Consider the following 23,089-nt stretch of genomic DNA (forward strand, 5'->3'; position numbering starts at 1 on the left):
AGTGAAGTGTGTTTGGATTTCAGCTTCTGCTTATTTCATCTAGTGTGCTACAAATGTACCTGGCTATGTTAAAAATATGTTACCGACACAGGTGTACAGCTTTAAAACAGCTCACTATAGCTCCAATCAAAGATTTGCATGTTAGATTTTTTTAGAAAATAGTGTTTTATGAGGATTTTTATTATCTCTTATTGAAGTTAACTTAAATTATGGATGTTTAAATAACTTTGCATGACACAAGAGCAATGTACGACGGAGTATTAGGGCCAAACTAAGAAAAAAAAAGAAGGAAATTACGAAAATAAAGTCATAATAATATGAGAATAAAGTCGTAATAATACGAGAATAAAAAAGGTAATATTGAATATATTATAAATATATAAATATAACTTCACAAGATGCTCAATATTCAACACTTTAACACACTCTTACTGTCAGAGTTCTCATAAATTAACACTTTATTCTTGTAATATTACGACTTTATTCTCATAAATTGCGACTTTATTCTCGTAATATGACGACTTTATTCTCGTAATATTACGACTTTATTCTCATAATATTACGACTTTATTCTCGTAATATTACGACTTTATTCTCATAATATTACGACTTTATTCTCGTAATATTACGACTTTATTCTCATAATATGACGACTTTATTCTCATAATATTACTTTATTCTCATAATATGACGACTTTATTCTCATAATAGTACGACTTTATTCTCGTAATATTACGACTTTATTCTCATAATAATATTATGAGAATAAAGTCGTAATATTACGAGAATAAACTCGTAACATTACGAGAATAAAGTAATATGAGAATAAAGTCGTCATATTAAATATGACGACTTTATTCTCATATTACTTTATTCTCGTAATGTTACGACTTTATCCTCGTAATATTACGACTTTATTCTCACAACATTATGACTTTATTCTCGTAATTTCTTATTTTTTTTGTCTTAGTTTGGCCCTAATACTCCGTCGTAGCAATGTGCTCTTCAATGAATAATAAAAAAAAAAGTCATATCTTTAATGTGGGAAAAAAAAGGTTTCCTCTACCTGAAGCTGCTTGCCCATGCAACAGACATATGTGGCAAGAAGGAAGTGCATCGTGGGAGTCCGCTGCTGTCACTGGCTGTGATAATGTCGTACAGGGCGCGAGGCAGAAGCACAGAAGGCGGACGGCTCACCCCTCGTGCCCACGAGCAGTTCAGATGGGGAGAGGCAGCCCTTGGGGATGAAGAGCCGGAGGATGCAGATTTGGATCGCAGTTGCATCTGGGAAGGAGGCTGCTGCAAGGGGGGGGTTTGAGTAGAAGGCTGAGAATATGCTTGGGATAATGCCTGGAGTTGATTTGGGGGCTGTAAGTGAAGCTGCGAGGTTGACTGGGCTTGAGGATAACTTTGACTTGGAGGTTGGGCTTGGTGAGGAGGTACAGTGTGAGGGTATGGAAACGTCTGAGATGAGCTCTTGGGCTGAAGGTGAGTCTGTGATTTTGAGGGAGATTGTATGCTGCCCAAAGTCCCTTTCTGGAGATCTGGAGAGGTGGTGCTTTGCGATGGGATGGACTCTAGGACTCCACTGTCTGAGCAGGGCTGGAGTGGCTGAGTGGAGGATGGAGGAGAGTCTCCTGAAAGGGTCATGGCAAGAGTATTTATTTAGCTAAAATTGACTGACTTAGTTGAATTTAAAACGGCACAGATAATATACAAAGCAAATAATATTTCACTCCCCTGCAACATACAAAAACTGTTTAAGGATAGAGATGGGCAATATGAGTTAAGGGGGGAACATAATCTCAAACAACCAACAGTTAAAACAACACTTAAAAGTATGTGTATTTCAGCTACAGGGGTTAAGTTGTGGAATAGCTTGCCAGATAATCTTAAACAAAGTAAAAACATCATACAGTTTAAAAATAGTTTAAAACAGACCATGATTGGTAAATACCAACAAGATTGAAGGATAAAATGCAAGAGAGAGAATTATGGAATTATGCAGGTAATATTTACTGATCTTTTTGTCCTTGTTTTAATCGGGACTATTTATTATTTATTTTTCCTTTTTTCTTTTCTTACTGGTTCTTTGTTGTTACATATATATATTTTTTTGTGTTTTGTGTTTGCTTCTTTTTTGGGTGGAAATGCTAGAAAGCATTTGTTGTAGAAAGTGTAAATAATAATAATGTGAAGGTTAAAGGGTAGGCATTTATAAGCTCAGAGCTTCAGCCTATTCATTTTCGATCCAAATGATTACACGATATGCTATGAATGAGTGTACCATATTGAGCACATGATTGAAATAAAATAAATAAATAAAAGTCAGCGCAAAATTTACAAATGAATGTCTTCGAAAGCCTCATCTCACCATTTTCTTGTCCATCCTCCTCGTCATTATCAGTACTGCTGAGTTTTTCCGCATCACTTTCAATCACGTCACTTCCCAGTCCAGAGTTGTGTGCTGGCTGTGAATCTGCTTTTACTAGATAAGCAGCCAATCCCAGCTCCTGTTCAAGAGTGGTCCGGTGAAGGTAGGAGCAGCTTATCACCCGAAGGTCGCAGTACTTCAGAGACCTGTGAGAAGCATCATTTCAGTGTTTATATCTCAAATTAACATTTGTTGCTTTTTTTCTTGACTTCCTTTTAAGAAACTATGATGGTTAAACATTTTTAATGAGCAGCTGCAGGTTTTGGTCAAAAGAGTGAGCACCTGGGCAGCGATTCACCCAGGGGCTCGGCCCCGGACAGGATCAAGATGCAGGGAAGGGCCTCCAGCTCTAAGTAGGTGTGAGGAACCCAGTCAGCATCCTGGATTTTCAACCATGTCTGCAAAACATGCACACACACAAACATAACAACAAAGAAATGTACAACTTCCATAGTATTTAAGGTCTTTTGTCATTTATCTACAGGACTGTCTCAGAAAATTTGAATATTGTGATTTTCTTTAATGCAATTAAAAAAACAAAAATGTCATACATTCTGGATTAATTACAAATCAACTGAAATATTGCAATCCTTTTATTATTTTAATATTGCTGATCATGGCTTACAGCTTAAGAAAACTCAAATATCCTATCTCAAAAAATTTGAATATTCTGGGAATCTTAATCTTAACCTGTAAACCATAATCAGCAATATTACAATAATAAAAGGCTTGCAATATTTCAGTTGATTTTAATGAATCCAGTATGACATTTTTGTTTTTTTAATTGCATTACAGAAAATAAAGAACTTTATCACAATATTCTAATTTTCTGAGACAGTCCTGTAATGATGAGCTAATCTAGCCATAAAATTATTTATCTAATAGTTTATCATGACATCATGCACTATTATTATTATTTACCTTGATCTGATTAGTGAAATTCTGTCCAATACTCAGACTTTGGCTGGGATCTCCAAGTATGATTTCAAAATTCTCCTCCAGACCGAGCTGCTTCCTCACTCTGGAGAGGCGTCGGTGGGCCCACGCTGCCAGAGCCAGAGAGGGGATCCGCAGCAGGACCATGTGACCATGATGAGCTGAACACTGCTGGGGTGCAGTGAGCAGGGATTGTACTATCTCCATGGTTTCCACAGAGGTATGTTTGTGGAGATTGTGGGAGTTCTTGATTCTGCCAGATGCAGCCATCAGAGCAACACTGTAGTGTTGGATCAAAACCGTAGTCCGAATCACGGTGCTGTGCAGGTTTGGAAACCTGGAAACAAGGAATACAAGATTTTATTTTCAGTATAATTTAAAACTTCTTTTATCAGCTGAAATGTTTATCTGATTAAGGGCCCGATTTACTAAGATCCTAAATAAAGAGTACTAAATTGCGTGTGCACTGAAAAAGTTTGCACGTGCTGTTGTTGTGTGTTTTGCGGGTGATCAACTAAGATTGCGTGCGCAATTGATAACAGGTGCAAACAGCAGTATTTAAATGAGGTGTTGCGTGTCTTACGGTTTGCGGCGCAAACTTTGCGCCATGGAGAGTGGATGGAAAGCAGGATATAGTTGCAAGCGCAAAATGAAATTTGACGAGTTGGAGTTAGAGATATTAGTGGAAGAGGCAAATTGTTGTGCCGTATTCAGCACCCCTGCCGTGAAAAGCACCCGCTCGTATATTCAATGATAAGTAGACCAAAAAAAAAACAACACACTGACACTTCAATATATTTATATATACACACTCACACAAACACATACTTAGGAGTTTATATTATATATATTTACAAATATTATGGAAGACAACACAGTAAGCAGGCTATTAATTAATGACATCAATAACCATTTACCCGATTTTTTTTTTTTTACCCGAATCCATGAGCGCATTTAAACATGAATCATTAACACAAAACTGGACGCTAAACAGAACATGGACAACAGAACATGAACAGAACACGGAATGAGAATATCATTTTTGTCAGACGAGGGGGTGCTTTTCACGGCAGGGGTGCTGAATACGACCGGGGTATGACTGCAGAACAAGTATAGGCGCACAATGAGACACACTTTTTTCTCCATGAAAACACGTGATTTATTTATTATCACAAATAAAAAAATGAATGTGCCTCCTGTGGCAACCTTTTGATGAATAATACTCGATTTAACATTCAAATAAAATATTTCTCCTTTTGCATGTGGAGATTAGCACCTTCCTTTCGAACGTATTAAATACAGACGCAATCACAATCCACGCAAAAACTTTCAGGCTTGGTAAATCTCATTGCGCGTGGTAAATGGACCAATTTGCATCTTTCCCTCCCAGTTTTTAGCGATTTCTGGTGGGTACGCCCCATATTGATTATTCATCAGGGCAAAAGTACTAAATGAATAGCGTGTGCTATTTTGCACATTTGAGAAACGCAGTCCTCTTTGCACGCTGTTAGTAGATCAGTTGGCACTTTGGTTTGCGGGTGCTGTCAAGTTTGCACACGTTTTTACACACGCAAACCTTTAGTAAATCGGGCCCTAAGAGTATTGTAACTGGTACCTGTCTTCCAGGGTCAACGCCATGCTTTCGAAGGAGGAGTCATGACGCATTAGAGGCATGCTGCTGCCCGAGCGAGTCGAGTCTAAAAGCTCCGACACACCAAAGTACCGTGTCCTCTCATGATATAGATCCACATCCTGTGAACACAAAGAGTCACACATTTGGGTCTCCAGATGCTTCTGTATGTTGCAGTAAAAATACAGCCTCACTCAAAAAGACTCACATTGCTGAATGCAGACGGCCAATGTATCTCATTGTAAGGGCTGATGCGAGTACACTGCGTCTGAAGAGTGAAGGGGAATGAGGTGACATGGAGAATCAGGATGTTCGTAGCATCCTTCACCTGCTGTGAGTTTAGCAGTTTATCCACCAGACCCAAACCACTGCCTGAGCTGCTGCAGGATGAGCTGAGAGAGAGAGAGAGAGAGACTGCTGAGTAAACCCACCCGCTCTACTTTTCTTTCTCCATGTCACTAAAATAAAAAGTGAACGTATACAGGACTATCTCAGAAAATAAGAATATTGTGATAAAGTCCTTTATTTTCTGTAATGCAAAAATGTCATACATTCTGGATTCATTACAAATCAACTGAAATATTGAAAGCCTTTTATTATTTTAATATTGCTGATCATGGCTTACAGCTTAAGAAAACTCAAATATCCTATCTCAAAAAATTAGAATATTCTGGGAATCTTAATCTTAAACTGTAAGCCATAATCAGCAATATTAAAATAATAAAAGGCTTGCAATATTTCAGTTGATTTGTAATAAATCCAGGATGTATGACATTTTTGTTTTTTTAATTGCATTACAGAAAATAAAGAACTTTATCACAATATTCTAATTTTCTGAGACAGTCCTGTAAACATATAAACCATTCATATATTAGCTTTTTTTCTAACCTGCTGGTATCCCAGTGGGCATGATCATGAACCAGGATGTAGAGTGTGGAGGAGTTGCTGTGTGCTTCCTGGATGAGGCTGTCAACTCGTGCCAGAGCACCGTGGTCCATCTTGACCACATAATGCTCCGTCTCTGGCTGAGACATGCACCCCTGCTCTAAAGTCCCCAACTCCTGAAGCACACCTGAGACACACAAAGGCAGAAAAAAATCAATACATTTTAAATAATAATAATTTACATTTTAAAAATCTAAAAAAGAATACATTCCCTACAGATCTTGACTGTTTACTGATTTATGTTAACTCACAAAAGTGATGGTAATATAAAATTAAAAATATGTAATGTTGATATTGAAAGGGTTTTTGAGACTAAATTCCTTGGGGTTGTCATCGACCAAAAGTTAACATGGAAACAACACATTGAATATATTAAAGGGAAAATTTCAAAATCACTCGCAATCCTGTATAAATCCAGAATTGTACTGAATTCCAAGGCCTTGCATTTGATTTACTACTCATTGATTGTTCCCTATTTATCTTACTGTGTGGAATTGTGGGGATCCACCTTTAAAACCACCTTAAATTCAATAATAAAACTTCAAAAATGAGCCATACGTATCATCAATAAGGCTGATTACTACGCTCACACAGATCCACTTTTTCTAAATTCTCATGTTATTACATTTTATGATTTGTTTTATTTTAAAATCATGCAAATTATGTTTAAAGCAAAATCAAAAATGCTCCCTGACCCAATACAAAGGTTCTTTTCAATTCAGGAGACTCGTTACAATCTTAGAGGTATCTGCAATTTTAATGTACAAATAGCTAAAAAAGGTATGAAAAGGAAATGTGTCTCCATCACTGGAGTTAAATTCTGGAGAAAAAAACATGTCATTCTTTTGTTGTATTTAAGAAAATGGTTTGTAAAGCTATTTTTGAAGCTTATAAGTGCAATTGACCATCTGTAAAATGTTTCTTTGCTTTTCTATTGTTTCTTTGCCTTTTGTTGTTTCTTTGCTTTTCTATTCTCTTTTTGGTTTTCTGGAGGTCGGTAGCCAAAAATAGAAAGTTGGTACTATAGGATAGGCTTTTATAAGCATTTTGCTTCAGCCTATGCCATTTCAGTTATTGTTCAACACATTTTTTTTGGTTTTGTATGAAATGTTAATGCTGTGTACAATGTTTTTTTGGTGTTGATTTGTGTTGCAATGACTGAATAAACTTCATTCATTCATTCATTCATTCATTCATTCATTCATTCATTCATTCATTCATTCATTCATTCATTCATTCATTCATTCATTCATTCATAAATCAGCTTTTAAAAATGCTCTCTTGTCATTTACCAGAGCTCCAGAGGTGAAGAATAGTCTGCTGAAATGTGACCTCTGAGGGCGGGACGAGGATGAGGAAGCTGACCCGGTCAAAGGAGCCGAGGTCCAGGTTCTGTGTGCTGGAGTCTGCTATAGCACAAACGTGGGACAGCAGCTTTCTAGCCACGGCCAGCTGGATGGGACGGACCTCACGCCACTCCACCGTATATTCTACACACAAACACATGCCGCTTCAAATACTCATTTCAAAGTCAGAGAGAAACAACAGTCCAGAATGAATGAAACAGAATGAAATAAATACATTGTAAGAATTAAATATATGTGTTATATTGTGTTGCTACCTGAACAAGTGTCTTTGGGACTTGAGCCGGTCTCTTTAGGGCTGAGTGCATCTTTTGAACAATGTGTTTGGGAATCCTTCAGACTTTGCATGTCTTTGGGGCTATGCGTGTTTTTAAGACTTCTGTCTTCAGCTGACTCTTGGCTGCTGGTTAGTGGTGATGCCTCATTGCTGTACACGCTGGCACCGTCCAGAAGAGAATCTAAATCACCATCTGAGAAACAGAAAGTTATGAAAAATTATGAAAAGTATTCCTTTTCAAACTACTTATCATTTATTGAGTGGCTGCTTAAAACTTCAGGTTATATTTGAATGACCCCGAGTGAGGCACTGGAGGAAACGACTGCAGTCATGTTACTAGACACACACACACACACACACACACACAGGAGCAGCGGTGGGTTAATCGGTTTCCAAGGAGTTGTTCAGAGGAATCAAACACATTGCCTTATTGAATATACAAATAATAGCACGGGCCAAAGTTTTTCTCATGGGTAAAGCTGCAACAATAAGTTGTTTTTCTTGTTTTATCCCAACATCTAAACCAAATAAACAAGAGAAAACATACAAGTGTTAGAGCTGCAGCTGGGAATAATTTAAACTGCTCCCACTCGCCATTATTTTGTTCAATACAAAGTAGCATGCGCATCAGTTTGATATGAATTATTTCTCTGGAGAAAACTGTTACTCCAGAGAAAATGAGAGCTTTGTGCAGTTTCTCTTCTGACAATCAGCAGTGGCAGAGGAGACAGTTTCCAACAATCACAATCAAACCCTAACACTGACATTAGAAAAGTGGTAAGTGACATTTTCACCTGTTTTCCCTGCAGCTGTTTCGTATAACCACTGCATGCATGGGAAACTGTTATCAACTGATATGGTTATATGGATTGTTATTGTGAGAAAACAATGACTCTCTGAGGAATCTTTTATTATACCTCACTTGATTTCCTTTTTGTCTACAAGGAGCCCCAAGGACATACTGTATATACAGATGAGACCAGTGTCTGAATAACTGAAAGTCATCAATTTATAAGTTTGATGAAGACAATAATGGTACATGTATCATCTGAAAGTGACTTTAAAACACATTATGATAAAAATCAGACTTACCTTGCCCGAGGGAATTACAGTAGTGAACAAGTTCCTGGGCAACACCCGTGGAGAGCTGGTAGTTGATTTCTTTCAGTCCCTCACTGGGAGAGAACACACTCTCTGATAAGGCCCGGCACTGGTGTTTACCTGCAATAGACGTGCAATTAGTTTCATGACTTCATTAAATCTGTCTTCATCGCAGTTTCACTGTATATATGAACATCAAACTCCCACCTGTAACTACCACACAGGACTGTGTTTCCTGCCCTGGTGAGGTGACAATGATGACCACATAGTTAGTGTTTTCAAGCTGCCCCTCCATCAATCTCCTTAATGTTTGGTGCAGGCCCTGAGCCAAAGATCTAACTTCCTCTGCCAGCACCAGGACACTCTCTCCGCAGGACGATGCAGCCAGCTGGGCAAGCCAGGGCAGCTGGCTGGGGGTCAAGGGTTGTTGGCTGTGGGGAGGTAAAGACATGTGCTGGGGAAGCCCAGGCATTGCAGAGGCTGCCTGGAAACAATCAAATAAGAATTTGATTTTAATTTATTCACGTTCTTGTTATCAGTGTTTCTGAAAACAAAAAGTTGCACAGAGATGATATTTATTAACATCTTACTGAACTATTTAGCTTCATTTGCACTACATCTAACATTTGGATCTGGTTCTAAAAGGTTGTTTTTATTTTCATTTGCCATATCTCACCTCTATGGCATAGTGTCTTCCCTGCATTGCTGCTGTTTGGGGCTGCTGGAACTGTCTGATCTCGCTGAGGTGGGACTCCCTCCACGACCTCATGAATATCTGCTCCAAGTCCTCGATCAGGGGCACCTGCTCAGGGCCTGGAGTTAAGAAGGTTTGTGACATCAATAAAATATCATTGCCGTAGTAAGCAGTTTTTTTTATTCCCTCAAAACAGTTACATTCAGTTTCATAAAATGTATTTTCGGTTTAGTAATAGGTTTCTGACATCACTTACTTCACTGCAAATCACATGTCAATCCATAGTTTTGACCAAATGACTTTAAGTTACATGAAACCCACTACACTGAACAATAGAGGATGAAACAAGGTTTTATGCTAACCTAACTGAACCAGGTAGTAAACGGTGAGCAGGATTTGCATCTCAGTGGAGAGTGGCTGGATGGGTGATGGTCCATAGTGCTGGTAGACTCTGGGGAGTGTTTGAGAGCTCAGGTAACAGCTCTGGAGGAGGGAACTGACGAGGACGCCGCCCACATTGCCAATCAGCTGAGGGAGAGGCCCGTGACCTGTGATGCACCAAATTGATAAACACAAAGAGAAGAGAAGACGTTCATGTTTTGGATCAGGCCTGTTTCTTCGTCTTTACACGCACAGTAATGTTCTTAGGCCAAATACTAAACCACAAAATACTCTCAGAAATGTATTTTGATGGGGATAGAGTCCTTTAGGCCAGTGGTTCCCAACCTTTTTTCAATGGATCCCCCCCTACTTGTGTCTAAGACCAGCCGGGCCGCCCGACCTGTACGTAATAGCAGCAATAGAGTAAAGTTACTCGTTACAAACCTTTAATTGAAAAAATGAACATTAATTATATAAATTAATAATAATATAAATTCGTTTTTTTTTATACATTTTTCTTTGGTTTACCCTGTACTTTGTTTTTCTCACCTTCCTTTTGTGTCACCAATGTATAAAATACACACAAAAAATAATTGCAAGGACATAAAAATATTTCAGAAAAATGTGTCTTTTAATATGAGAGCAACATTTTTTTTAACATTTTTGCTTTAACAACCTGTCTGAGTAGTAGTATGATTAAATGTTGAATAATGATATAATAATACGTTTTTAAGTTTTTATCCTGATAAATAACTTAGTATTTTAAAATTACCAAAATATATTTTCAAGTGGGTTTATACAGACTTGGATTACAGTATTCCATTCGGTGTGTTATTATGATTTTTTATTTATGTGCAAATATAATTTTTAAAACTGCATATCCTCAAAGCAGACAAAGTTTCGCGCCCCCCCCCAGAGATCTCTGGCACCCCCCCAGGGGGGGGTCCGGACCCCAGGTTGGGAGAAACTGCTTTAGGCGACTGCGTCTTCCAGATCAAAGCAATACAACAAAAGAGGAAGCATGAGACTTAACTGAAAGTTGGCTGAGAAAAATGATTAGATAAATAACTTCTACAAACGCAAGTAGTCACAAACTGTTGTAGCCTCAAGCAACCACACACAGCAGTCATAAAGTATTAAAAGTATTCAATAAGGAGAGGTGGATGATTAATAAAAGGTAAAAACAGAAAGATGAATTGGCAGCTAATACGCATGGGTGGGAGAGTTAGGTGGGATGATTAGCAGCTGAGAAGCACCAGCAGGTGGTGGTTAACCTCTAACCTGTGAGGTGAGTCTGACTGGAATAAACATCTGTGGGACTGTGACTTAAAACTCACCAGTTACATGACCGAGTAATTCCAGGAAAGCATTTTGTGTTGCACAAGTTGGATGAAAAGTACTATTCAAATAAAGTTTGATGAATTGATTGGTTGATACGGAAACCTCTGACATTTAAGTGCAGGTTTGCATGAGTACGTGGAGCTGTAACTCCTGAAGGTTTTTGAAAAAAAAGATCATAAACTGGTTTATCTAACCTTTAAATATTACAGGTTGAAGTTTGCAGGTTTGCTGCAGCTGAGCAGGAACTGATACAGACAACTCTGGAGGTGAAAGTGGGGTTGAGGACCCCTGCGATGAACTCTGGAGGGATGCCACCTCTTGACACATGAAAGTAAACACAAACACAGAGGTTTACATTTATAACATAATTACACAGAGAAACAGAAAAACAATGGATGCATCACTTTCTAATGTACCTTTCTTCTGGTTTGTACCTGATCTGGCCCCATTGGTGACGACAGCAGACACTGATGATGTTGATATGGCTATGGATGACGATGATGGAGACTTCACCGTGTTCTCTGACAGACTGCTCACAGCCGATTCAGGAGACCAGCCCTTGTGCCTCTTTTTGGGGGGGCCAGTATTTGCATGGGGGACTGGAAAAAAATATATAAACATATATTGTATATTTACATGACATACACTTTTTTGTTTTATTTTGTCATATGCTTTTTTATTTTCTGCCCCACTGCTGCTCATTGCTTTAATATTAGTCACTTTTGAAATCAGTTTGCTTTGGGAATGATTTCCTGTTAAGCACAGGAGCCTCTTTTCTCATTCTAATATCACGTAAATTAACACAGACACTATATGATGTGGCAGGGAGGAATACCGTGAATACAGTCATGCAAAAGAGTTGTATTTTAGTCATGCAGCCATCCGTCTTTTCCTCTCAAGTATGTGTTGAAATGCTTTAAAAAAAGGAGACACATAAAAGGCCTACTTGTTAAAAGGGCGATGTAAAACACAACACTGAGAGGAAGGAAGCTTTTTATTCAGAGAGAAAGCAGGGAAAAAGGAGACAGAGAGGGAATTTTACAACCCTGGTTTATAGAGGAGTCTGAGTGAGTGAGAGGGAGGGAAAAGGACGGAGAGACAGACAGAAGAGAAAAGAGAGGCAGACTTTAGTGACCCAAGGGCTGGCAAATGAAAGCAATGAAAACAAAGGGCAACCCCCAACACACACTGTATCTGGCTGGCTTCTATGTATGAAGCATGCCTTATAACACACACACACACACACACACACACACACACACACACACACACACACACACACACACACACACACACACACACACACACACACACACACACACAAACACACACACACACACACACACACACACACACACACACACACACACACACACACACACACACACACAGGATGTTTCCCAAACAGAGGTGTGAAGGGAGGGGGGGGGGCTTCATGAAAACAGACACAAACTCATCATGTTTACATGCATGAGGAGCCAGTCAGCAAAGAACAAGACAACTATAATATTTTGTAAAAAAAAACAAAAGAAATCAGATTTAGAATATTTTCTGTCAAAGTATTATGTCTTTGCAGAAGTACAAAAAGAAAACATTGTCATATCAAGGTGTTTAAAAATGATTCTTCCATTTAATCATGTATACAGCTGCCACAAAAAGAGGCTTAGGTTTCTGTTTTGTTCCAGTGCTTTTAATTCTTTTCACATTGTGCGTGTGGAAATGCTCTTTGTTTCACGATTAAACATTGAAGTGAGTTCAACTGTTATATTTTTTCTTCAATACGATTTCACCAAATGTTTAAGGCACCTCTGATCATGATGATTCAAGATGGTTTTTCTGACAATATTCCTCAAAGACGATCGTTTGCTCCGATCCCTCCAGGTTTAATAATGCAGGGGACGGTTCTCAACTCATGTCAGTATTTTCAGCGACTGCTTCAGTAGTTTGTTTGCTTCACGCAGACTAATAATTTGATCATAGGATATGTCTTCAGGCGTAGTAATTTAAGAATTGAGAATTTAGTTACGGTATCAGATGGGATTAAATGATTTGAGTCAGTGAAAATGTTTATTACTGCTGTAATTTAGGATAAGTCACATGCTTAGTTAAACCCTAGTATTGCTTTTTTGGGGTGGAACTGCTTTGTATGTACAGTAAATGTATGTAACCTAGCAGAACAGGGGGGGGGGGTTATGCTGTCACATGAAGATGCATCAACAGATTTATATCTTTGCTAAAATAGCATTTGAACATCATCATTTATCATTTGTCAGTCTAACATCACACTTGTGGAGTGGAATTATGAGCTGAGAGCACCAGTTGTCAGAGATAATCAGTCAGTACCTGTAGCGGGTCTCCCAGGTCCTGACTGACTTAAGCGTGGCGGGGCAACAGAGGAAACGGCATGATTTCCATTTATTAATGTGTGGGGCACGTCAGCTGTTTGTGCCTCCACATGTGGTCCTGCAATATACAAATTGAAAAGACAACAATTATTCATGAGAGAGTGGGAACCATTCTTCTGTACTACATTATTTATTTGTTCACGGCAAAACAAATCACCAAAGTAATTTTTTAGCAAGAACTGAGAAAATGTGAGTGTGGAAAATTGTCTGTGTGACCTGTATAGCTGCCAGGTGTGTGTGACGGGTAGGTCAAAGCCAAGCTTGGAGGCTGTTCATGAGATGTCAAGAGGCCCTCTGAACGACTGGACCTAATCTGTCTCATAGCGCCTTCTGTAACACAAACACACGCACACAACACACACACAGACAGACACACACACAGACACAGACAGACACACACACACACACACACACACACACACACACACACACACACACACACACACACACACACACACACACACACACACACACACACACACACACACACACACACACACACACACACACACACACACACACACACAAGAGAAAGCCAAAAAAAAAAAAAAACTGTTATCCATCAAGACAGAAACACTGTCCGACTTTGTTATTGCGCTGCCTTTAATAGCTTCTCCATCTGTGTGGTACGTGTGTGTGATAAAGCTCAGGGGCAAAAAAATAAAAAAACAACTTCTTAAAAAAAATGCTAACAACTAAAATGTTTTATCTTTGGGAATCGAAGCCTGGAAACCCCATTCTACAGAGTCATAGCCGAACTATGAACTAAAGCTGTCAACACACCACAATATATGACAATCAGGACACAATAAACCTATTTCTTGAACCTGGCTCCAGGCTAATGCTAATATTGAGTCAGTGAGTAGTACAAGTCAAACCCTGAGACAGAAGACGAGAAACACAGAAAAGTGAATGACTGCTATGGAAGGAATTTTAGTGATCGCATGTGTTTAATGGACACTTTTTCTGTTTCCCCCCCCTGCAGGAACCACAGTGCCCGTCCTCTGTTCTTTCTCCCATCTCACGTCCCTCTTGCACCAAAACAAAACCCGACAAAAATATGTTTTCTTTTAGTATGAGTTGAGACAACCTGCAACTATCCTGACCCTCATTCAATGTCCTCTCTTTAGGGTTATTAGTTTGGGTTTAGCGAGTGCTGCATGTCTAAAAAGCTTAACCAGCAGGAACGTTATACAGTCCAGCCACTCAATAGAAGCAGTTCGGTATGCTTTAAAAAGAGGATTCAAACACTGCCTGACATGTTTCTATTTATTTTGCTACGCTTTAACTGTTGCCTCCCGAATGGCAAGATGCAAAAAATAAGAAAAAAGCCCAAACAAGAGGAAAAACAGCTATATCAGCGCAAGCCTTAACACAAATCCTTTCATACCATCGAGGCTACCTCTGATTACACAACACACCTGCTCAATAACATTTGTGCTCTTTCAGTCAACTGCCAGCTGTTTCATTATGAAGATCAAAGATTTACTTCTTATCAAAAGACAAAAACCATAAAAGGCAACCTTGACACATCTATATCCCCCTTTATTACACAAAAATCTTATTCATCATTCCTAATCTCTGTCACTCTTACCCTGAGTCGTCAGCATAAAGAGGCTTTTCTCTTTTGCTACTTTGTCTTCAGATGTAACCTGCCTGTGTTACATCTGTAACTAATAATACTAATGCATAATACGTTCTTAAAGTTGGGACAAAATAATATTATTTTGACAAATAATCAAACTACATGTCACATTGGGATCTTTAAAGCAGGACTAGACCAAACATCAAGCAGGGAGCTGAAGGCTTGCACAAAATCTCAATATGAAAATGGACACAAGGAAATTTGAAAGTCACAACATTTTCATTCCGTTTATTACCATATCCCCTCCAGCAGATGGGAGCCCCTTTGACCAGGACGCCTTGTTTGTTTCGGTACAGATGGTACTTCAAGTGCTTCTGTTTCTTGGGCTGGATGCTAAGCTTCAGGTTTATGTGGTTGGAGAACTCCGTGAAATAGCGGAAACCTTTCTCTCCACACCCCATGCAATTACCTGAGAATCCTGGAAGAACATTGAAGAAGGAGAAGTTTTTCCAGAGCAACAGTGTTGTGCACCCTCAGAGTCACACATATAATAAACTAGATAACTGTTAAACAAGGATAAACAGATTTATAAACAGTTCTTCTCGCACTGCCGTCATCACCCTCAATACTGAAAAACACATCTAATGTGCAATATGTTTTCAAAGGGATCAGCCCAATAACAATAACGCTTGATGGTGAGTGATGGCTGGTTTTATAACAGTTTGTTAGTTGCTTTTATTGTATCTTTCTGGATTGATGCACAGATTGGGTGGCACTGTTAATCTCGTACTTGTTACAATGACACTAAAGATATTCTATTCTATTCTACATCACAAGTACACAAAGGTGCACAAATGTGGGTGTTTCGTACCTCAAAGCTGACATTTTAAATCGTTTTACAAAGCAATGATATTTTCCTGTGTAAAGTGTCCACTCTCACCCAGCAAGGCGTTGCAACCCCTTTCGTCTGGCAGAAAGCGGCGGTCCACAGCGCAAACCAGCAGGGTTTCTAGGACAGACGGGGACTTTACCCCAACTAACATGAAGCCAGGGGGAACATCCAAGGGATCTGATGCAAGGGAGGATAAACGAAGGTCCTTGCCAGCTTGACAAAACCCTGTTGAGAGGACAAGACAAGAATAAAATATCATACCCTTTTGTCAATATAGTCCACATCTTATTCCAAATTTTTATAGTCAATAGTGACATCAGGTGTATAGTTGTGTGAATATAATGCTGAAGGAGTGTATTTGTAAATAGGTTATGCATAAAGCGGGTATACATGCCATCTGTGGTGCAGCATCCCTCAGGCGGTGGCCTCATCTGGTAGGGTATTGGTGGGCTGTTAGACTCCGAGCCATCGTCATCATCTTCATCACCGTTCTCTGTACGGCCTGTTGGAGACACAAATGTAATGCCTCACTTAAAGGATGAAGAAAGTACTAGAATATGCAATAAATATGAGTTGTGTGCAAATCAATCTGAAGGACATTGAAAGGATGATCTTAAAAGTCTTCCGTTCAAAATCAATCCAAGATTGGAATTCTGAATAGATAGGATTTCACATATTTTTAGCCCTTTTGCAATGCTCACTGCGATCTCTGCTGCACATTTATGAAACCCACCATCCTGTGCCAGTGGCTGCTCTGTCTCAAGGTACAGCTGTGAGAAGACAGGTCGAGGCACGATGGTGTTCGACCTCAGAGATGCCTCAATGGAGTTGTGAAGAACTTCCTCAAAGCGTGTAGTCCGCAGCTGGCCCGCATAAGAGTTCCCCATTGGTGTCCTGCAATACAAAAGCAGCCTTGTACTGGACATTCATGGGCAGCTGTTTTGTTGTTTGCAATCGAAAACAGAAAAAAAAACCCCTGCAATTTAAGCTTTGGTGCTTTCTTATATAATGAAAAAAGGTTTAGCGGTTTTTCCATCTTCCTGTTTATACGTTTGGGAAGAACATTACAGAAACATTTCAATTTTTTTTCTGGAAAAAAGGCCCCGTGAGGAAAGGGGAAGGGGAAATAAATGAAAGTAGAGATTACATACAGCAGACAAAACCTTTCCATGTCTCCTGTTTAAATACTATACTATTTATTCTAGTCCTCTGACATTAAGATTAAATGTCTTTCTGAAGTAACACACATGTAAACACACACTTGTGTGCACCAGTGAAGACTTAGACACACAAACACTCACATGCACAGACATCCCCCCCAAAAAACCCAACACAAACTGAAGCACATCTACTCACAGATGCACAGACAGATCCACACAAGCCTAAACTGTGGTTACTGGTACATGGCATCAGCCCAAACAATTTATTATAAAATCAGCAGCGCTGACAGAGTCAGGACATCCTGACCTAGACTCCCTCTCTCTTTTTTCCCCTCTTTCTCTCCGAGTGCTTTTCTCTGAATTTGCTTCGCTCTCTCGTTTATTTCTAAACCTCTTTTTGACAGATCATATTTTTCTGGCTTGGTGGTGAGAACTGTTGCCATAGAGCTAAAAAGACCTCTGGCTCGGGGTCTTTCTGGCTGGATTTTCAATATGTCAGGTTAACTTGTGATTTGAAATTGCCCATAGGAGTAAGTGTGAGCGAGTGTGGTTGTATGTGGCTTCAGGACCTGTCGGGGATGTACCCTTGCCTTTTCCCCGACGATAGCTGAGATACGCTCCAGCAGATCCTTGTGACCCAGGAATAGTATAGTAGTATAGATATTGGATGGATGGACAACACAATGCTGTAAAACCCACAATGTTTTCAAAGAACACAAACAAATGTGTTGTAGAGAGAACAGAAAGCTGCATGAATAACTCACAAGCCTGGTGGCAGTGCTGAACAAAAATCCATGAAACTAATTGGCCAGTTGGCAACAGCTACATGTAAAGACTTGCAGGTGGTAAATTGAAGCCGGGGTCATGTGTATGTCTTATTAAAAGGTCATTAAAGTGTAGTTTAACTGTTATCAGTGCTTTTTCTCTTCGGTCTTTTCAAAACATTTCAACCCAAAATTACACAAAACTTCATATCAACAAGGGCAAAGAGTATGTTAAAAGTTTATGCTGATAGTATATGAGAATTAATGGGAATATATGAGAATTAATGAGAGTGGAAAACAAGCTAAATTGCAGGTAGTCTATATCAACAACTTAAATGTAACTGGAAACAAAAGCACATTTTAGCATAATCTTAGCTAAAATTATCAGATTAATTTCAAATGAACCCCCCCCGCTTCCCCAATTTTATTCGATAGAGTAATGTGACATGTGCCACTTGATTCCAAATAGTTTCAAAATTTCCAGGCTTAACTTCCCACGGAAACTTCTGGAAAATCTTCTGCCTCATGTTTTCATTCTTTGATATCCGTCGCACACATGAGGAACATGCCATACAGCCAGCGGAAACCCAGCCTTGCATTACTTTACAAAACCAAACTTTGAAAAGTTCTGCAGTAATTTGCTAATTTTAAAGAAGATGGAAAACCTCGACCTCTCAAGCTTTTGGTCAACAACAGTTGTCTAAATAACTAAGCAGGAGTCATTAGTGTAAATATACAGTGGATACAGCAGCCAAAAGACACAATCACAGGATCTAGTTTATAAATAAAAAAATAAATGAATAATCTGTGAAATGGTGATGTGGAATTACAATCTTTGTTATAGTATTTTTTTTTTGTTGTTGCAGTGAAATGCCCCTTACCTTTTGAAAACATCCCATTCACATGAATTCCCAAGCAACATCAGCTACAGATGCCATCAGCTGCACAGATTCAGGTTTCATAGCTGTCACTAATGAGTCAAGTATTGTGAGACTGATCTCAGATTCACGTTGACCTCACAAATTCCCACTGGAGATGGATGCACACCTCACCAGCCACCTTCTGCCGCCACACTTTCATATGCAAAGAGGCAGCACAGGGTTTTAGGGCCTTGCACTACCTTGTAGAGAGACAGAGGCTTGAAAACAAAAAGCCATGTCATTACACAGTCGGCACTGACAGGAAGTAATCACACCTTCTACCACAGAGCACACTGATCTTTTTACAACTCGGGAGAGGGGAAAAAGGGAGGGAGTGTATTCTAAAGTTTACTAGATGTTAACCAGAGCTCAAGACTTCTGATCAAATAACCAGCTACTAAAGGTCTCAAAAAAATAAATCTGTCTCCCCTTTGGGGAAAACTTCTAAAAGACCACAAGGTAAGTTGTTTCTCTAGAATGTCAAAAAGGAAAAAAAAAAATAATAATAAAATAAAATATATATGTATATATATATATATATATACATATATAAGTTATGGGTTAGAGTAGTAAATGCCCATCTAGTACTAGTACTCTTGCTGTGTAAAAGATTGTGCTTGTATCAATCAGGAGTTTCTCAAAGTTGACATGCAGCAGAGACGCAGCAGAGATGACAGAAATAAGCCGTAAATAAAACTTTTAAGACAGCTTTGTTGATCTTTTCTCCTCCCACCACCCCCCTTTCCTCTATCCTTGACGTGGAAGTGGGAGATCCTTTCATCTACCCTCCTCCTCTTCTCCTCTTTCTGCCCTTCTTTACCCTAGGGAGAGAGACACTATTGTGGTGTTTTATGACCCCTTTAACCCCAAGCCCCCCACCTCAAACACACACACAGAACCTCGCACATGCAAACCTGTAGTTAGAATCCCTTAAGAGTCTGAGCCCTGTGCAGTCCACAAATCTCACTTCCAAATTAATAGTTTTCTAATAATTATTTAATGGTGCAATAAGCCACAAATGTTTTTGTGACATTTTACTGATTAAATATGTTAAATTTGATCAGGTCCATTTTAAATAACACACAAAACAATTAATATTTCATTATATTTTATAAATATATTATTTCTGCACATGATGAAGTAAAAACGTTTGTTAATGTCCTCTGGCACAACACTAAATATTTAATTTCAATATTTTTTCTCATATGTTCTAGCGTTGCACCCCTCTTTCAGTTCATTCGTCTTGATCGGCCGGCTCAGCTGCCTGCTAACGTGTGCAAACACACATATATAATCTCTGTTTTAGGAGATGGATGAATTAGTTTTGAGATGTCTCATGACCACAAGGTCAAAGGTGAGTTCAGATAACAATGTTTAAGTAAGACTTTGATGTGCCCTATACTTCTCATATGTGCACACAAACATGCATGGTCACACACACGCACACATTTATAAATGCATAGGCACCCACACACGCTCTCCCATGGTCTCCAGCGCAGCGGACACAAAAGCCTTGTGTTGGGGGGGAGTAAAAGGTCAGGCTGGGAGAGGTCAGATAAGACCCCTGGCTTTTTTTCTGTTCACCAATCCCACATACCAATCACACACACTTGCAGCATCCCTTCTATTCTTTCTTTATGCCCAGTTTGACACCGGGGGGTCACCTCATAGACACATAATCTCCAACGCAAATGTGACAGAGAACTAAACGCAAGCACATTAAATGTAAGCAAGATATCTGTAGTCATTAGCATGTCATTAGACATTCCTGAATAGCAGTGTGTGTGAAATAGGTAGTAAAATTGTTATGTGCAGGGCATGTAGTAGTTATGACTAATGTTAATAAGGAGATACATTAATATCATTTGAAGCAGGATTGACAACCATGTGCACATCTCCTTGTTTATGTGTGTGTCTGTGTGTGTGTGCTAGCGAGTGAGAAAGAGATAAGATAAAGAGGCAAAGGAATGTTGAGCAGTGTCAGCTGGCCACGGCAGGATCTCTTTCAGGCCTGAATAGTAGAATTAAATCTTACACCACTGCAGATACACTGTGAGCACTGAGCCAGACACATATGCAAAGGGGTGTCAGTTATAGACAAACATACACGCTCAAGTGGACCCTCAGGTGGGAGTATCACTGAGCAGTGACCCACAGCAAATGCTTTCATTCACAGTTTGCTCAGCCGACACCAGATTGATGGCCACCTAGCCAACTGGTAATGCAAACCATTAGCTAGCCATTCAGCTATCCATCCACACAATCATCCACACATTTATCCCAACACTCATCCACACATTCACCCACACACTCATACACAAATTCATCCACACATTTACCCACACATTCATCCACACATTGCACTGACCAGCCACTCAGCTGACCAGTACACTCTGCAAATAATCTCCAATTACTGAAACCCTACAAATAATAAATATCCCAAATTGTTCTTTTTACCTGTGCATGCCCATAAAATGCACTATTTTCACAAAATGATTTTGCCAATCATGTCAAAACAGAAGCAATGCATATACAGTTTAGGTGGATGACACATAGAAAACACTGCCAGCTACACTACCAGTAAACACACTATTTGTTCCTGCAGGTCACTTTGTCAGTCTACATACTGTACACAATTTATCTCCACCTCCCTGAATGTCCAGCATCTGCTCTGTCTGTCGCTTTGCTATCTCAGTGCATGTCCTTGAGGAGTTTCTGTCTCTTTTGCTCTCTCTCTTGCTTGCATAAGCAGCACTTGTATTGTCTGCATGCAAGAAAATACGGCTTAAAGTGTATCGTTGGCAAAACATTTCTGCTAAAGGATTTTTTTAAAGATCAAATCACGAGTCAAAAGAGAAAAAATTACTCATCTACATCAAAACATTTTTTGAGAGATTTAAAAGTGATTTAAAGACTTATACATACAAGACATACAATTCTGAGCAGCAGCATTTGACAGGAACAAAATAACTCTTCAGCCTTCACAACTAGAAGATAGATAGATAGATAGATAGATAGATAGATAGATAGATAGATAGATAGATAGATAGATAGATAGATAGATAGATAGATAGATAGATAGATAGATAGATAGATAGATAGATAGATAGATTTTTCAAATGTGTGTACATTGTTCTCAGTTAATGTCTTTGAGGATATATACATATATATATATATATATATATATATATATATATATATATATATATATATATATATATATATATATATATATTATATATATAGAGAGAGAGAGAGAGAGAGAGAGAGAGAGAGAGAGAGATTGATTTTGAAATATGAATCTAGACTTCATGTAACATCAACTTAAATTGTACTAGAAAAAAACTGCTAATTACCCAGCTTTAAAAAAAAGTTTTACTATGTCTCTGAAAAATGTAACAAAAATAAATAAATAATACTTTTTAAAAATATTTAAAAAATATTTTTTTTAAAGGGGGACCCATAATGTTATCGAAAATATATAACGAGGGGGCATAATGTGAATTAATGGATTTTGAGTTTTAAAGTTACATTTTCAAACTCAATATTACACACACACTTAGTATTAATTACAGCGTATTAAAAGTGAAGACAATTCAGTATAAAGTTTGAAAACAAAAAAATACTGAGTACTATTTAACAAAAAGTCTAATATTGCTTGTCAGCATCAGCAACAACTGCTGGCATCACTAAAGGCTGATTTATGGTTCCGCGTTACACCAACGCAGACCTTACGCCGTAGTGTACGCGGAACGCACACCGTACCGTGCGCGTCGCCGCGACCCCTACGCCGTACCTAAGGCGTAGGCCCTGCGTCGATTTAACGCGGAACCATAATTTAGGCTTAAAAAGTGGTTGTGCTCTACCGGAATAGATATCATCTCCAAACCAAACAGGTAAAAAGCATTGTTGGGTGTACCACTGACCTCAACAGTCCGAACCACTACTCTTCACGGAAGCTTGGCAAGTTGATGCGGCGTCTCGTCACCATGTCTCCGGCGCGAGACCTCCGACTGGACTGCTGCGGGGCTCGCGCGTGTCGGCGCCTGTGATCCCCGCAGGCCCCGCCCCCTTCCCCCAAAACAATGGTACGGTCCGAGAATGAGCTGCTCACCACCTCCCATCAGTCTGTTAGCAGGATGGCTGAGGTATTGTGACAATACCTGTCATGTTTTGGATTTAAAAATTGGATTGGATTTAAAAAGGCAGATTTACAAAAAATCTAAAATAACTACCTTGCAACCAGTTAAAAACTACAAT

The 23,089-nt window shown here is 39.1% G+C and overlaps 1 protein-coding gene across 1 annotated transcript in view; it reads right to left on the reverse strand.

Moving 5' to 3' along the window:
* greb1 (growth regulating estrogen receptor binding 1) overlaps nucleotides 1-22,843 on the reverse strand; it is a 29,884-nt gene extending 7,041 nt beyond the window's left edge. The window contains exons 1-22 of the mRNA XM_061745193.1: nucleotides 22,756-22,843; nucleotides 16,719-16,879; nucleotides 16,380-16,487; nucleotides 16,034-16,210; nucleotides 15,389-15,571; nucleotides 13,725-13,838; nucleotides 13,447-13,566; nucleotides 11,538-11,702; nucleotides 11,298-11,420; nucleotides 9,744-9,929; nucleotides 9,364-9,500; nucleotides 8,895-9,171; nucleotides 8,679-8,807; nucleotides 7,567-7,779; nucleotides 7,238-7,435; nucleotides 5,889-6,072; nucleotides 5,209-5,392; nucleotides 4,986-5,122; nucleotides 3,356-3,707; nucleotides 2,717-2,832; nucleotides 2,375-2,580; nucleotides 1,067-1,637 (exon numbers count right to left, since the gene is read on the reverse strand). Coding sequence (XP_061601177.1) covers nucleotides 1,067-1,637; nucleotides 2,375-2,580; nucleotides 2,717-2,832; nucleotides 3,356-3,707; nucleotides 4,986-5,122; nucleotides 5,209-5,392; nucleotides 5,889-6,072; nucleotides 7,238-7,435; nucleotides 7,567-7,779; nucleotides 8,679-8,807; nucleotides 8,895-9,171; nucleotides 9,364-9,500; nucleotides 9,744-9,929; nucleotides 11,298-11,420; nucleotides 11,538-11,702; nucleotides 13,447-13,566; nucleotides 13,725-13,838; nucleotides 15,389-15,571; nucleotides 16,034-16,210; nucleotides 16,380-16,487; nucleotides 16,719-16,872 — 4,034 coding nt within the window. The 5' untranslated portion in view covers nucleotides 16,873-16,879; nucleotides 22,756-22,843. The remainder of the gene's footprint in view (nucleotides 1-1,066; nucleotides 1,638-2,374; nucleotides 2,581-2,716; nucleotides 2,833-3,355; nucleotides 3,708-4,985; nucleotides 5,123-5,208; nucleotides 5,393-5,888; nucleotides 6,073-7,237; nucleotides 7,436-7,566; nucleotides 7,780-8,678; nucleotides 8,808-8,894; nucleotides 9,172-9,363; nucleotides 9,501-9,743; nucleotides 9,930-11,297; nucleotides 11,421-11,537; nucleotides 11,703-13,446; nucleotides 13,567-13,724; nucleotides 13,839-15,388; nucleotides 15,572-16,033; nucleotides 16,211-16,379; nucleotides 16,488-16,718; nucleotides 16,880-22,755) is intronic.
* Between the last annotated feature and the right edge of the window lie 246 nt (nucleotides 22,844-23,089).

This window comes from Cololabis saira, chromosome 2, assembly GCF_033807715.1.
Source record: "Cololabis saira isolate AMF1-May2022 chromosome 2, fColSai1.1, whole genome shotgun sequence".
Lineage (NCBI taxonomy): Eukaryota > Metazoa > Chordata > Actinopteri > Beloniformes > Belonidae > Cololabis > Cololabis saira.